The sequence below is a fragment of the Carcharhinus amblyrhynchos genome, chromosome 4 (genome assembly GCF_965287045.1).
Source record: "Carcharhinus amblyrhynchos chromosome 4, sCarAmb.v2.hapA, whole genome shotgun sequence".
Taxonomy (NCBI): Eukaryota; Metazoa; Chordata; class Chondrichthyes; order Carcharhiniformes; family Carcharhinidae; genus Carcharhinus; species Carcharhinus amblyrhynchos.
In genome coordinates, this window is record NC_137327.1 from 65,985,089 (window position 1) to 66,002,387 (window position 17,299).

At 43.4% G+C, this 17,299-nt stretch overlaps 2 protein-coding genes across 3 annotated transcripts in view; one reads left to right on the plus strand and one right to left on the minus strand.

Moving 5' to 3' along the window:
- polr2c (RNA polymerase II subunit C) overlaps positions 1–3,430 on the plus strand; it is a 36,821-nt gene extending 33,391 nt beyond the window's left edge. For both annotated transcript variants that reach the window (XM_080187288.1, XM_080187290.1), the window contains exon 9: positions 1,889–3,430. In XM_080187288.1, the coding sequence (XP_080043414.1) occupies positions 1,889–2,033 (145 nt within the window). In that variant the 3' untranslated portion in view covers positions 2,034–3,430. The remainder of the gene's footprint in view (positions 1–1,888) is intronic.
- An 86-nt stretch (positions 3,431–3,516) lies between these two features.
- The window catches only part of dok4 (docking protein 4), a 119,168-nt gene continuing 105,385 nt past the window's right edge, over positions 3,517–17,299 (minus strand). Inside the window, exons 8-9 of the mRNA XM_080187291.1 lie at positions 11,709–11,832; positions 3,517–6,086 (exon numbers count right to left, since the gene is read on the minus strand). Coding sequence (XP_080043417.1) covers positions 5,980–6,086; positions 11,709–11,832 — 231 coding nt within the window. The 3' untranslated portion in view covers positions 3,517–5,979. The remainder of the gene's footprint in view (positions 6,087–11,708; positions 11,833–17,299) is intronic.

Consider the following 17,299-nt stretch of genomic DNA (forward strand, 5'->3'; position numbering starts at 1 on the left):
CATAGCGAGGGGGATTGAATATAAAAGTAGGGAGGTCTTGCTGCAGTTGTATAGGGCACTGGTGAGGCCGCAACTGGAGTACTGTGTGCAGTTTTGGTTGCCGCACTTACGCAAGGATGTTTTGGCCTTGGAGGGAGTGCAGAGGAGGTTTACTAGGCTGATGCCGGAGTTGAGGGGGTTGAGCTATGAGGAGAGGCTGAATAAACTAGGCTTGTACTCGTTAGAGTTTAGAAGAATGAGGGGAGATCTCATTGAGACATATAAGATGATGAATGGGATGGATAGGATAGAGGTGGAGAGACTCTTCCCGCTCAGAAAGGACAGTAGGACTAGGGGGCACAGCTTCAAGATAAAGGGCGGGTGGTTTAGAACGGAGTTGAGGAGGAACTTCTTCACTCAAAGGGTGGTGAATCTCTGGAATTCTCTGCCCGTTGAGGTGGTGGAGGCTGCCTCACTAAATATTTTTAAGATGCGGGTTGATGGGTTTTTGATGAGAGAGTGGATTAAGGGTTATGGGGAGAGGGCGGGAATGTGGAACTGAGCCACGACAGATCAGCCATGATCTTATTGAATGGCGGGGCAGGCTCGAAGGGCTAGATGGCCTACTCCTGCTCCTATTTCTTATGTTCTTATGGTTCCCTCACTTGGCCATTGCCTCCCTGCCTGACAGGGATATCAAGGACACGCAGTATTTGTTCTTTGAACAAGTTCCATTTTCATTTGTGCCTTTCCCTGAAGTTTCTGTTCCCATCTTATGCTCCCTAATTCTTGCCTAATCGCATCATAATTACCCCTCCCCCAATGATAAGCCTTGCCCTGCCGTATGGCCCTATCCGTCTCCATTGCAATAATGAAAGACACCAAATTGTGGTCACTATCTCCAAAGTGCTCTCCCACAAACAAATCTAACACTTGGCCCGGTTCATTACCCAGTACCAAGTCCAATGTGGCCCCACCTGTTGTCAGCTTATCCACATATTGTGTCAGAAATTGTCCTGCACACACTATTACAAAAAGTGTCCCATCCAAACTATTCGACCTATAAAAGTTCCAATCAATATTTGGAAAGTTAAAGTCACCCATAATAACTATCCTGTGACCTCCACACCTATCCATAATCTGCTTTGCAATTTCCTCCTCCACATATCTATTACTATTTGGGAGTCTATAGAAAATTCCTAACAATATGATCGCTCCTTTCCTATTTCTAACTTCAGCCCCATATTACCTCAGTAGGCAGATCCCCCTCAAACTGTCTTTTAGCAGACATTAAGCTATCCTTGATTAACAATGCTACTCCTCCTCTTTCACCACCTTCTTTACTCATACTGAAACATTTATACCCCAGAACTTCCAAAAACCCTTCCTGTCCCTAACATCTCAGTGATACTCCTCTGCAACCACAGTGCAGAAAGAAGCCATTTGGCTCATCAAGTCTGCACCAACCACAATCCCACCCAGGCCCTACCCCCATATCCCTACATATTTACCTGCTAATCCCTCTAACCTACACATTTCAGGACACTAAGGGGCAATTTTTAGCATAGCCAATCAACCTAACCCACACAATCCTTAGACTTTGGGAGGAAACTGGAGCACCCAGAGGAAACCCACGCACACGAGGAGAATGTGCAAACTCCACACAGACAGTGACCCAAGCCAGGAATCGAACCCAAATCCTTGGAGCTGTGCAGCAGCAGTGTTAACCACTGTGCTACTGTGCCACCCACACCCAAATCACATCCTCAAACATCTGTTGGAGATGGTCATTGCCTGGCACTTGTGTGTGAACATGTTATTGAGCCAGTAGAATTTGTTTGAAACTCTCTGATAGACCAGGTTGGTCTTTCCAATGTGCATGATGGGTTTTGAATTTTGTTGCCATCAGGTTTTATTTCAATGTGGAATCTTCCGGAGCTCTACGTCCTGAGACCATCGTTTTGTCAGCTCTTTCCGGTCTGAAGAAGAAGCTGAGTGACCTGCAGACCATGCTGAGTCATGAAATCCAGAGTGACGTACTCACCATCAATTAGCCAGATGCAGACTGACCACCTAGTGCTGCCAGTGTGAGAAGTGTTCCACTATGTCCAAAGCAGGGAGGGAGACTGTGGACCTATCCAGACAGCAAGGAGCAGCTTCTCCACATTCATTGCATCCTCACACGTAGAAGCAGTACATTTACAATGCAGTGTTCACTCTCCCTTTGTCCATTTTTAAACATTATTCCAATCCATTTTGGTCCCAGTGCTGTTGTCTTTGCTAAAGTTTAGGGAACCCTTTGAAGTTTGGACGGACATCGTGTGTGGAGACACTCATTACAAACACTAGATGCTGGATAAACTCAGCCGTCCAGCAGGATCTGTGATGAGAGAAACAGTTAATGTTTCAGGATTCTGATGTATGGTCATAGGTCTGAAACATTAAGCCTTTCCCTCTCAGCAGATGCTGCCAGAGCTCCTGCACATTTCCAGCCTTTTCTGCTTTTATAGTCAAAACTGCAAATCTGTGGATGGGGTAAAAGTGGAGGTTACTGTATAGGGGAAATGAAACTTACAGTGGGGGTTAGTGTTGTGGACAGTAGGGATTAAAGTAGAGGTTAGGATACTGGGGAAATGAGAGTTAAGGCGGGTGTATAGTGGAAATGATGGCTAAAATAGAAGTTAGTGTACAGACAATGGGGTTAATATATGGGCAATGGGGATTGAAATAGGAGTTCGTATTCTGGGAAAATGAGGGTTAAAGTGGGGGTTAGCATAGAGGGAATATGAGGTTGAAGGTGGGGGATACTATACAAGAAATAGGAGTTAAATTGGGGATTAGTGTAAAGGGGAAATGCAGGCTAAAATGGGGTTTAGTGTACAGGGGAAATGAGGATTAAAATGGGGATTAGTGTATAAGCAACGGAATTAAAGTGAGGATTAGTGTACGAGCAATGGGGTTAGTGTGGCGACAATGGGGTTAAAGTGGGGGTTAGCGTAAGGACAAAGGGGGTTAAAGTGGGGTTTGTGTACAGGTGGATTGGGGGTTAAAAGTGGGTTAGTGTACGGGGTAGTAATAGTGGGGTTTATGGGGAATGGGGATTAATGTGAGTTAGTGTATGGGGGCAGTGGAGTTAAAAGTGGATATTAGTGTGCAGTGGAAATGAGGATTACAGTGAGGGTTAGTGTATGGACAATGGGGGCTAAAGTGGCGGTTAGTCTGTGGGCAATGAGGTTAAATTGGGGGGTTAGTGTATGAGCAATGGGGTTAAAGTGGGGGTTGGCATACAGAGAAAATGAGGATTAATGTACAGACAATGGGAGTTAAATTGGGGTCTCCATACAGCGGGAGTGGGGGTTAAAAGTGGGGGGTTAATGTCTGGTGGAAATAAAGTGGGGTTTGTTTACAAGTGGAATGGAGATTCATGTGGGAGTTTGTGTGAGGGGGTTAAAGTGGGGGTTAGTGTACGGGCAATGGGGGTTAAAGTGGAGTTAATGTAAGGGGGTGGGGTGGTTAAAGTAGGGTGATTAATGTATGTTATGCTAATAGGTTGATTACACATGTTAACAATAAAAGGAAACTTTTTTAAAACTTTATTGAAAAGCTGCTGATTGGCTGCCTCATAAACTATGCTCCTGATTCTCGTCACATGCGGGTAGACAATGAGTATAATAATTAATGTAGATTTGTTCATGCTGCTAATAAATTGGAGGCTGAGACACACATTGTGGCCAAGGATCAGATGGAGATGGGACGCTGATGTTCAGGCACAGTGTGTGCTGTTGAATGTTCCTGAACAGCTGAACCCACACAATCCACAGGCAGAGATTGTTTAGTATTCACACTTAAGTGAATATGACATGGCTGTGTGAATAGTCTTGAGCACTGCTCTCATACTGTCTGACTGAGGTATCTTTGTTTTTCCTGTGCCTGCTGCTTTTCCTTCAGCCCTTTCTCTTTCCTAGCCAGAGCTCCTGGACCCAGAAACAGGAGCAGGAGTGTGTGGAACCAGGAGATGCTATGGTCAGTATAATGATGGAGCACTCACTTCTGTAAAGGTGACAGAAAGAGTCCTTTTGTCTGTGTCACTGAGGGATATTGGATTGATATGTTTGAGAAGTTCAGGCTGCCTGTTCAGACACAGACTATAGGAGCTGACAGAAACAGTGTCTTATTGGTTATATCATTGTCCTAGTATACAGTTCAGTTCTGATCATTTCTTAACCTGCCATTTTAACACGTGATTGGTGTCTAATCCAGTGAGATCAAGAACTACAGCGCTGAGAGTCAATGGAGAATGGGATAGCAGCCTGGACACTGACCTGTCAGTCCCCCTCCCAGCTACCTTTTCTGAGGGCTAACCGGATGGATGAGGCCATTCCTAGCAACTGTCTGCATTCTTCTTCTATTGCCACTGTTTAACACTGCTGCCTCTGGCTCCAGTTCTCCCCATCAGTTCAAAGTTCAATAGCTATGTTCCTGCACTTCCACTCAGATAGGATTCTGTTGCAGAGTGATGGAGCCTAGGGAGGATGGGAGTGAGGGGAATATGAGTCTCAGGAGATGGAGCAGTGGGGGTCGGGGTGAATCTGTGGGACATGGGGGCAACAGGGATTGGATAGGCACGAGAGAGATGGGGCAGTGGGGTCAGGGTGAGCCTGAGGAGATGTGGGGTGAGCCTGGGAGAGAGGGTATTGAATGAACCCAGGGAGGAGGAGTCTCAAACGGAGATGAACCAGGTTTGAGAGTGGTGGAGTGGGTGCTTCTACTTGGGAGAGCTGGGCTGCTGAAGTGGAAGGAGATTATAGCGGATTGGTTTTTAAGTCAGTCAACAATTTGCCTGTTCTTCTCCTAGACTGTGTACTCCAGCTTGAGGCACTCAAGACCAGGCAGAAACTGCAGAGCATTTTATAAGTAAGCTCCCTTTCACTCCAGACTAATCTTAGTATGGGAACGGCTTGTGTGATGTGTGAACCAGTTTGCACTGTCAACATGGTGCAGTTTGGTATACGGAGTTTCTAATAGCGTTGAAAGTAGACTGCTTAGGAGAGAGAGGAGACACCATGGCTGTGCGGGGTGAGAGAGGAGACACAATGGACAGACTACCCTTCCAACCCTGTCCACCCATCCTTCTGCTCCTGAGTGAATGAGCTAGTGAGTGCAGTCCTTTGCCAAGTATTGAGCTCCCCTGAGCACTTTGTGAAGGGAGTGAGCAAATGTTGAGCTGTTACTCTTAGAGGTTGTTTCAGTTAGACTCTGGATTCTATGAGAATCGATAAACTCACTAGACCTACTTATAAACTTCATTAGCTCTGGCCAATCAGTACCTGTGAACAAACGGGGAATTAAAGCAGCAACTGGACCCAACAACCCAGATGTATCCATTTCAAACACCATTTGGGCTGCGACCACTGAGGTCAGAGAATGAAGAGTCTGCAATTGTTTCATTTCAGATTGTCTAGACGACACCCAAAGGCTGAAAGGAACCTGTAATCCAACAAAAGCATAAAAAGCCCTCTGATAATGATATTACAAAGTGGAAGAGAGTGACTTTGATTGGATTCCAGCATTGGAAGGATTCCTTGTGTCAGCTTGCCCTGTGTACTAATGCCAAGAATTTTCATAAGATTCTCTTCAGCAAAGTAGCCAGACGTTGTACTTGCTGGAAACAAAGCAATGACCTACCGAGTGATTGCAAACTCGGGCTCTCCCAGGACTGTTCCCACTGCCATGCCCTTGATGGCTCTTGGGTTCAATCCATCATGTAAACTGAGTGCAGCTTTTGTTTGGAGCTTCCCTCTTCAGAAGGATTGGAGAATGTTTTGTCTGTCCTCTGGTTCTCTCCTGGGGCAATCAGATGCTTTGGGCAGTGGTTCCATGTCATGCCCCTAGTTGGTTGGTTTGTGGTGAGAGGGAGAAAGTGCTTTGCCCCAATCTCCTGTTGGCCCTTTCTGCAGGTGTGGCCCAGCTATCTCTAGAGGCAAGCTCTGACCAGATCACTCACTGAGAAGGCAAGTGTGGAGAAAGTCTATAATCACTGCTTAAAGGAGTTGCTTGTCCAGGGAAGGAGTCCATGTCCTCTGCTGCTTGGCCTGCACTGTAAGATTCTGTGAGAAAACAAAGATAACTCATTCATTTCCTGTTAGAAAGACATTTTTTTAAAAATCACAAAATTTATTGCTGAAACTAAATGTATTGCATCAGAATGTACAATAATGTTATAAGATGGGGTGGGAGGGAGTTGATTCCCTATCTGAGAGCTAACAGCTAACTACTCAAAGGGGAGTACCTCACTTTATCTGTTAAAGGTGTGCAAGGAATAGTACGATCTGCTCTTCAGTAACTTTTAGTGGTTAAATCAAAATAACTATCTGAGACACTTTAAAATCAACAACTAACATTTTATTTATCTAATAGATAACAGGTTAACTAAACAATTGATAAACCAAATAATATACTATTCTAGTGGAATGCTGTTTAGATAAATATCATTCTCATTTATTAACAAAAAAATAGAATTTTTTGGTCACTTTTAAAATTTCAATCTGGTTTGTCATCATTTTCCTTCTGCGTGGGATCGCTGGCTTCTTTTGGTACCTTGTTCTAAAGAGGTAAGCTGTGAGCTAAAAGCATTAGCTGTGGCAAAGAGCAGTTGCTAGCTGTCCTCTGGATCTGAGAGCAGTTTCTTATAGCCCTGATGACATATAAACATCCCCACAATGGGACTGATTCTCAAGATTTCCAAAACATCAAATTTAAATCTAACAGGCTGCTGTTATCAAAGTGCCTAGTTTAAACTGATGGAGCAAAATTTAAAAAAATCTTGTCTTGGCAACACTAATGCCTGGTCTTTGATACCATGTTTCACTTTAGGGCTCTTTGTGTACTTACATTTTTTTTAAACACTGGAAACCTTTTAAACAATTTTACAAACACCAACTTCTCAACTCCTCCCCCTTAAGAAAAAAGAACCATCATAAAAAGATGGCTTCATTTTTTTCTTTTACAACTCGCAATAAAACATCCACAATAACATTTTCATAACTCACAACATGTACAACCTTAAATGCTTGTAACATAAGACTCCAACAAAACAGTCATGGGATTGTGATCACTATACACAATTGCCTCTGATGCATTGTTTGTAATGTCAACATTAAAATATTAAAAAGCCATTACTAAATAACTCCTTTTGAATAGTGGAATTTTTGTCTGGTGAATATTGAGTTGTTTTCAAAACAATAACCAATTGGCCTTTCAATTCCACAATCATCCTCCTGTAACAACACAGCTAACACCTACATTGTTGGCGTCGATGGCAACTTTAAAAGGTTTCAGAAAGTTTGGTGTGGCTAAAACAGGTGCAGTGGTTAACACTGCTTTCAAATTCTCAAATGCCTCCTGATATTGCACTGTCCACCAAAATTGTGTTTTTTTTAAAAAACAAATTCATCAACGGTGCCACTGCACTACTAAAGTTCGGTATGAATTTTCTGTAGAATCCGCTCAATCCCAAAAATTGTAGCACTTCTTTTTACGCTAATAGTCTCGGAAATTCCTCGATAGCGACTGTCTTCGTATTTTTCGGTGTCATCCATCCATATCCAATGTTGTGCCCTAAAATTGTCACCTCCACCTTCATAAATCCTGTTTTTGCCAAAGTTATGACCGACTTTGCCTTCCATAGTCTCTCGAAGAGCTCTGCCAAATGCTCCATGTGACCTTTCCATGAATGACTAAAGATCACTAAGTCATCTACGTGGACAGCACAACTAGTCAATCCTGCAACAACTCTGTTAATAAGTCTTTGAAAAGTAGCACCACCAAAGTGGTGTGTTTTTCATCCCAAAGGGCATTAAATTGATAAAGCCCATTTGGGATTACAAAAGCAGAAACTTTTTTTGCTCTCTCCAACAAAGGTAATTGCCAGTAACTGCGAAGTAAGTCCAACATTGTGATGTAAATAATTTGTCCTACTTTTTCCACACAATCCTCCAGCCTTGGAATTGGGTATTAATCAGATTTAGTTAGTGTTGACCTCCTGATAATCAATGCAGAATCATTGAGTACTATTAGGTTTGGGGAGCAATATGATTGGCGAACTCCACTCGTTTTGATTTGGCTCTTGTGTCTTGTAGCATCACTTCCATTCCCTTCTGAACCTGTGCTGCTTTGAGAGGCTTAAGCTGATAGGGGAGTTGCTTTATCAAAACAACCTACATCAACCTCATATACCATATCATGAGTCCTCCCCATTCTTTTTCAACATAGGTCCTCATAGCACTGTAACAAATCTTTCAATTCAGTTCTCTGTTCCTGGGACAGGTAGCTCACAATCCTATTCCATTCCTTAAGGACTTCTTCATTAATCACTTTATTCTAAGACACATCAAAATCCATATCATTCTAGATTTGCTTCCTCACTGGCCGTAACTAATACCTGTTTCCCTGGTTCCCTATCCCTGTCATAGCATGTTAATATAATGTACCCTATACATTTTTTTCCTTTCCGGCATCTTTACGAGATAATTCACTTGATTTAACTTCTCAATCTGATGGGGACCGCTAAACCTTACTTTGAAGGGATCTCCTATCACTGGTAATAGCACCAATACTTTATCCCCATGGGCAAACGTACAAATTTTAGATTTCTTATCTGTTTCTTGGTTCATTAGGTACTGGGTCAACTTCAAATGTTTAGTGATTTAATCCACTCTATTTAATCTTTCTCTCACCTCAGATATACAATCCAACTGAGATGTCTGACTTCGGACCTACCAACTTTTCCTTAATGATTTTTAAAGGTCCTCTTACTTTGTTTCCTAACATCAATTCAAATGGAGTAAACTGAGTCAAATCATTTGGAGCATCTGTATTTATTAATCTAACAGTGAACAGGTTAACTAAACTATTGACAAACCAAATAAAACACTATTCTAATGGAATGCTGTTTCGATAAATACCATTCTCACTTAAAAAATAGAATTTTTTAGTCGCTCTCGAAATTTCAACAGGTTTGTTGGCTTCTGGAATCTTCTGTCTTTCTTCTGTCTGGAATCTCTGGCTTCTTTTAGTACCTTTTATATTCAGATGAGGCTTTGAGCTAAAAGCTGTTGCAGAGAGAACAGTTGCTGAGTCTCTCTGGGGCTGAGAACTATCTTATACCCTGATGGCATACCAACATCCGCTCAATAGGATTGGTTCCCAGGCTACCAAAACATCAAATTTAAATCTTATAGGCTGCTGTTGTTAAGTGCCTAGTTTAAACTGGACAAAATTCAAAAATGGGGGGATACAGTGATGTTTCTGGGTGGAGTTTGCATGTTCTCCCTGTTCCTGCATGAGTTTTCTCTGGTTGCCTCCCACAGTCTAAAAGATGTGCAGGTTAGGTGAATCGGCCATGCTAAATTCTCCCTCAGTATACTGGAACAGGTGCCGGAATGTGGCGACTAGGGGATTTTCACATTAACTTCATTGCAGTATGGATGTAAACCTACTTGTGACTAATAATTTTTTTTTAAAAACAGCCTGTTGTCTTGGCAACACTACTGCTTGGCCTTTGATACAATGTTTCGCTTACTTGCATTTTTAAAAAAAAACAACTTTTAACAGACAATTTTAGAAACATCAACTTTGCAACACTGACAATGTCGGATTATAGATTTACACTAATTCTTCTCCCATGCACTTCTCTGTCTTTATCATTCTCTCCTCCATCTCTCATCATCTCTACACCTCCTTGAATCAACCCAGCATGTAGAACAGTAGATTATTGGCTACCTTGCACCAGTGAAAGAGGAAACTAGTTTGTCCCACTCTCCTGAAATGAAAACCTGCCATTTCCAATTATTTACCCAAATCCTTTTGAAAGCTACTATTGAATGCAGGTCATTGTAACTCATTAAAAACAAATCCTTCACAGGGCAGATAATTTTGCCAAATTATCTTCCACTGCTTTGCCATCTCTAGACCTTACTCCCCTCTGTCATCAGACACTCCCAGGATAGAAACAGCATAGGGTTTGATACAGAGTAAAACTCCCTCTACACTGTCCCCATCGAATACTTCCAGGATAGGGACAGCACGGGGTTAGATTAAAGGTACGTTTCCCTCTACATTTCCCATCAAACACTCCCAGGGTTGGATGCAGATGAAAGCTCCCTCTGCACTGTCCCCATCAAACACTCCCAGGACAGGTACAGCATGGGGTTAGGTACAGATTAAAACTCCAGCCCCATCAAACACTCCTGAGACAGGTATAGCACCGGGTTAGATACAGAATAAAGCTTCCGCTACACTGTTTCCATCAAACAATCCCAGAACAGGTACATCATGGGGTTAGAAGCAGGGTATAGCTCCCTTCAACAAGAAACAAAATACCATGGATGCTGCAATCTGAAACAGTAGCACAGTGGTTAGCACTGCTGCTTCACAGCTCCAGGGAGCTAGGTTCGATTCCCGGCTGGGTCACTGTCTGTGTGGAGTTTGCACATTCTCCTCGTGTCTGTGTGGGTTTCCTCCGGGTGCTCTGGTTTCCTCCCACAGTCCAAAGATGTGCTGGTTAAGTTGTTTGGCCATGCTAAAGTTGCCCCTTAGTGCTTAGGTTAGCAGGTAAAATATGTAGGGATATAGGTGTAGGGCCTGGGTGGGATTGTGGTCGGTGCAGACTCGATGGGCTGAAGGGCCACTTTCTGCACTATAGGGTTCTATGATTCCATGAAAAACACTGGAAAAACACAGCAGGTCTGACAGCAATTAGAGAGGGATATTCTCCTTCACTAGGTGCTGTCAGACCTGCTGAGGTTTTCCAGCACTCCCTGTTTTTGTCCCTCAACTCTGTCCCCATCAAACATTCCCAGGACAGGTACAACATGGGGTTAAATACAGAGTTAATTTCCCTCCCCACATTCTCCAATACTCCTAGGACAGATACAAAACTGATTCAAAGATCACAAAGTAATTTATGACATTGGGGGGTGGGGAGCATGCAGCCAGTTAAATCTATGTCGGCTTTCTGTGGAACAAACTAGTTGGTCTCATTGCCCCACTCAATCACTGTAGCCCAGCAAATTTATTTTGTTAAAGTGCTTGTTCGGTTTTCTTTTGAAATCATTAATCGTCTGCTTCCTCCATCCTCATAGCCAGAGTTCAGCTCGTACCAGTTGCTGAGTAAAAACTTTCTTCCTCGCATCCCACCTGTATCTCTTGACCAAAACCTTAATCATGTTTCTTAATGCTTCTGCTGTCAGCTAATTGGAACAGCATTTCCTTGTCTACGAAACCTGAATCAAATCTCTTTCCTCAATCTCTGCACCAAGGAGAAAAACCCTAACCTTGGGACTAAAATCCCTCATTCCTGGAACTGTATTGATAAATCTCTTCTTCACTCTCAAAGACCCTCAGATCACTCAAAAAGTGTGACCAGGTCTGGACACAAAACATAGTTGGTACTTAAGCAGAGCTTTATGAAGGTTCAGCATAATTGTCCTGTTTTTGAACCTGATGCCTCTATTTATGTAACATTTGTGATTAACACACTATTCATAAACAAAGCTACTTTCTCTCGTTCTAACAAAATAGTTCAGGGTGATTCGGAACAGACAGGAAAGTGCAGTTGAGGTCATAAGCAGGTCAGCAGGCTCAATGGGCTGAATGGCCTAATCCTGCTGCTGTAATGATCTCAGAGTGTTGTGTGAATATCATAACAGTGGTATAGTGCCCATTCTTACGGTTGCTGTGTTCCATTTCTATGCTGTGCTGTGAACTCGTTATGTGGTGCCAGAAGACACTGCGTGGAAGCACACCACTAGCTGGGGATGGGAAATGCTCCAATTCCGAATTCTTGTTCAATACCTGCAAATGTAACACAGGAAAGCACTCAATCCAAGACAAAATCTTCCTGTCAAGTGTGATGGAAGAAGCACCCTGAGACATCTCATAACCTGTCGACCACTGCTGCCAGCTTGTAGCACCGTATTGCTATCCAATCATTCTCAGGGTGTTCAACCATGATGGTTTCATTTCCAAGGCAAATCAAGTTTTAACTGCAGTTACACTGTCCCATCCCCACACCGAGCCCAGTTACACTGCCCATCCCCACACCGAGCCCAGTTACACTGCCCATCCCCACACCGAGCCCAGTTACACTGCCCATCCCCACACCGAGCCCAGTTACACTGTCCCATCCCCACACCGAGCCCAGTTACACTGCCCATCCCCACACCGAGCCCAGTTACACTGCCCATCCCCACACCGAGCCCAGTTACACTGCCCATCCCCACACCGAGCCCAGTTACACTGCCCATCCCCACACCGAGCCCAGTTACACTGCCCATCCCCACACCGAGCCCAGTTACACTGCCCATCCCCACACCGAGCCCAGTTACACTGCCCATCCCCACACCGAGCCCAGTTACACTGCCCATCCCCACACCGAGCCCAGTTACACTGCCCATCCCCACACCGAGCCCAGTTACACTGCCCATCCCCTACTTCAGGCACTCAGTCTCGTTATATTTCCCCTCCCCCACGCGGTGGAAACAATATGAAGTTGTACTGCCCTTCACTGCACTGGGTATGGAGGGACATTTAATGTCCATCCCAAATTGGTCTTTGGAAAGTAGTGGTGAGCCACTTTCTTGATCTGCTGCAGTCCATGTGGTGTAGGTACACCCAAAGTGCTCCTGCTTCTCACTTAGCTTTTGTCATGGAGGATTTCAATATTGCTGGTGGATTGGGAAAATCAAGTTGTTAGCAAACCCCAAGATAAAGAATTTGTGGAATGTCTACGAGATGGATTTTTGGAGCAGCTTGTGCGAGAGCCCATGGGGGAACAAGTACCTCTGGATCTGGTGGTGTGTGATGAGGCAGATTTGATCAGGGAACCTAAGGTGAAAGAACCCCTAGGGGGCAGTAACGACAATACGATGGAATTCACCTTGCAGTTTGAGAGGGAGACATTGGAATCGGCTAAAAATGGCAGGAGTTTTTGGGGATAGTTCAGAAGAAACAAAATAAGTTCATTCCAAGGAAGAGAAAGCATGTTAAAGGGAGGATGAGGCAACCATGGCTAGCAAGAAATCCTACAGTACAGAGAGAGGCCATTTGGCCCATCAAGTCTGCACTGACCACAATCCTACCCAGACCCCTACCCCCATATCCCTACAGGGTTTACCCACTAATCCATTTAACCTACACATGTCAGGACACTAAGGGGCAATTTAAGCATGGCCAATCAACCCGACCTGCACATCTTTGGACTGTGGGAGGAAACCCATGCAGACACGAGGAGAATGTGCAAACTCCATACAGACAGTAACCCAAGCCGGGAATCAAACCCAGGTCCCTGGAACTGTGAAGCAGCAGTGCTAATCGCTGTGCTACCATGCCGCCCAAGAGAAGTCAGGGATAGCATAAAAGCAAAGGAAAGAGCATACCGTTACATGAGGAATAGTGGGAAGTCAGAGGATTGGGAAACCTTTAAAAGCAAGCAGAGGATAACTAAAAACAAAGGAAGAAGATGAAATATGAGGGTAAGACAGATAGTAATATAAAAAGAAGATTGCAAGAGTTTTTTTTAGATTATGAAACCTAAGAGAGAGGCAAGAATGGCCATTGGACCGCTGGAAAATTAGGCTGGAGAAGAAATAACGGGGACAGAGAAATGGTAGAAGAATTGAATGGGTACTTTGCATCAGTCTTCACAGTGGAAGACACCAATGACATGCCAGAACTTCAAGAGAGTCAGGGGCAGAAGTAAATGCAGTGGTCATCATTAAGGAGATGGTGCTAGGGAAGCTGAAAAGGCTGGGTGGATAAGTCACCCAGATCAGATGGACTGCACCCAGGGTTCTGACAGAGATAGCTGAGGAGATTGTGGAGGCAGTGGCAGTGATCTTGTAGGAATCAATAGATTCAGGGAGTCTCATTGTGTAAGAAGGTTGTTTCTCATGTTCTCCCTGCATCTCTTGTTAAATTTGTGTGTCTCCTAGTCTTTGTACTGTCAGCCAATGATAACAATTTTTCATGGTCATCATAATCTTGTACATCTTGATCAAATGTCCGTTTATCCTTATTTTAGGATAAGATTCTCCATCCTAAAATTCCTCACTCCTGGATAAATTCCTCATTATGATAAATCTCCCTCTGCAACTTCTCCAGGACCCTCACATCCTTCCAAAAATATGTTGATCGGAACTAGATACTCCAATCTAGATGAGGCTTAAGCAGAGCTTTAACCTTAAATAAAAGCAAAATACTACAGATATTGTAAATCTGAAATAAAACAGTATTTACTCAGCAGTTTTGGTAGCATGTGTGGAGAGAGAAACACAGCTAATGTTTCAAGTTCATATGATAGTTCTACCAAACTGGAGCTAAGGAGAAATCAGCAAAGGCGTCAGGGACATGAGACAAAGAGACTGTTAATGGTGCCACTAGAGACTGAAGAGGGGAAATCTGTGGAACACCTTTACTCTGTCCGGAAGCAGGACCAAAGCTTCCTGTAGCTTTCCAATTCAACACATGATCCTGCTGTCATGTCCACATGTCCGTCTTTGGCTTGTTGCAATTTTCCAGTGAAGTCCAGCGCAAACTAGAGGAACAGCACCAGCACTTTATAGCCTCTGCATTCAACATTGAATTCAATAACTTCAGCCTGTGACCTTTCCCCTCACCTTGACTTCCCCCTTTTGTTTCCTATTATTTGGTTCCCTTGGCTTGTCCCTGACACAACCACAACCCTCCCCCCAAGGCCACTGTTCCTTGTTGTTCAATTTTGCTCCCACTGAACACAGACCTTTGCTTATCAATTAATGCCTTCAGCTATATAAGCATTGCCACTATTAACACTCTTCAATCTCTAATGGTACCATTAAAATAGCTGCTCTGTCTCAGCTTGGATAAGTGACTGGCTGATGGACAGAAGACAGAGAGTGGGTTTAAATGTTTTTTCTGGATGGCAAGAAGTAACTAGTGGGGTGCCACAGGGTTTGGTTCTTGGGTCCCAGCTATTTACGATCTACATTAATGACTTTGGTACAGGGATACAAGGCTCCATACCAAATTTGCAGATGACACAAAATAGGCAGGGCAGTAAGTTGCAATGAGGAAGTAAAAATTACAAATGCATGTAGATACATAAGGAAAGTGGGCCAAAATGTGGCAGATGGAGTTTAAATTGAATTAGTGTGAGATCATGCATTTTGGTCACATAAATGGGAAGGCAACTTATTATCTAAATGGAGAGAGATTTCTGGGTGCTCCAGTACAGAGGGAACTGGGTATCCTTGTTCATGAGTCACAGAAAACTAGCACGCAGGTACAGCAGATAATAAAGAATGTGAATGGAATTTATAGCTAAAGGAAGAGGATATAAAGGTAAGGAAGTATTGTTGCAACTATACAAGGCATTGGTGAGGCTGTCCCTGGAGTATTATGCACACACAGTTTTGGTCCCCCATATATAAGGAAAGATGTAATGGCATTGGAGGCACACTTTATCTAGCATTTCCTGTCATTATTTCAGCATAATCTCCTTCTCTTTGTATCCAATAACTCAGGATGCCAGTAGCAGAGTGATAATGTCACTGGCCAGTAATTCAGAGACCTGGACTACTTCAAGTGCATGAGTTTTAATTCCATGGTGTTTATTGGGGAAATTTAAATTCAATTGAGTAACATCAAATAAAAAGCAGTCTCATTAATAACAATCATGTAACTGTCAGATATTCATAAAAACACATTTGATTCACTAATATTCTGGTATCAAACTGCCTGAAAGAATATCACAAATGTACCTAAACTATTAGGACTGTTTCCCTTCAAAAAAGTGTCTCCAGCAGCAGCATCTCAAGGCCAATTAGAGATAGGCAATAGATGCTGGCCTAGCCAGTGACACCCACATCCCAAAGATAAAAAGCAAATAAAAGCTTTGCTAGCCCTTATTTCAGTGTGCCCGCCACCTTCAAGGATCGTACAGATCTGTTCCTCTCTATTACTCACTACTTTGCAGCCCCTACAATAGCATGATCATTCCCTTTTTTGCCTCTCAACACAAACCAAAGAAATTCTACCTTGACCAACTCAAGGACATCACCTTTTTCACCCAACAGTGAGAAATGATTCAGATTCAGAAGGTCAACCTGCAGAATCAGTTTTGATGAAGAAGTATCAAAGGAGAGAACTTGCTGGTGCAAGTAGTTTATGGGCCCCCTAATAGCAGCCACTCTATCAAAGACACGAAATAATTATGGGATTTGAATCTTCATATAGATTTGATGAATCAATTTGGGAAAGGTAGCTTGGAGAAAGAAGCCACAGAATATATTTGGGATAGCTGCCTAGAACATTATGTTCCAAAAAGAGCCATAAATTTTGGACTTATTAAGGTGTGATGAGACATGAGTAGTAGAACACAGAACATTACAGCGCAGTACAGGCCCTTCGGCCCTCAATGTTGCACTGACCAGTGAACCAATCCAATGACCCTCTAACCTAAACTATTCCAATATTATCCATATGCCTATCCAATGACCATTTGAACGCCCTTAAAGTTGGCGAGTCCACTACTGCTGCAGGCAGGGCATTCCACGCCCTTACTACCCTCTGAGTAAAGAACCTACCTCTGACATCCATCCTATATTTACCACCCCTCAATTTAAAGCTATGTCCCCTCGTGTTAACTATCACCATCCAAGGAAAAAGGCTCTCACTGTCCACCCTATCTAATCCTCTGATCATCTTGTATGCCTCAATTAGGTAATCTCTTAACCTTCTTCTCTCTAACGAAAACAGCCTCAAGTCCCTCAGCCATTCCTCATAAGATCTTCCCACCATACCAGGCAACATCCTGGTAAACCTCCTCTGCACCCTTTCCAATGCCTCCACATCCTTCTTATAATGCGGCGACCAGAACTGTACGCAAAACTCCAAGTGTGGCCGCACCAGAGTTTTGTACAGTTGCAACATGATCTCACGGCTCCGAAATTCAATCCTTCTACCAATAAAAGCTAACACACCGTACGCCTTCTAAACAACCTTATCAACCTGGGTGCCAACTTTCAGGGATCTATGCACATGTACACCGAGATCTCTCTGCTCGTCGACACTACCAAGAGTCCTTCCGTTAGCCCTATATTCTGTACTCCTGTTACTCTTACCAAAGTGAATCACCTCACACTTTTCCATATTAAACTCCATTTGCCACCTCTCAGCCCAGCTCTGCAGCTTATCTATGTCCCTCTGTAAACTGTAACATCCATCCTCACTGTCTACAACTCCTCCGACTTTGGTGTCATCAGCAAATTTACTAACCCATCCT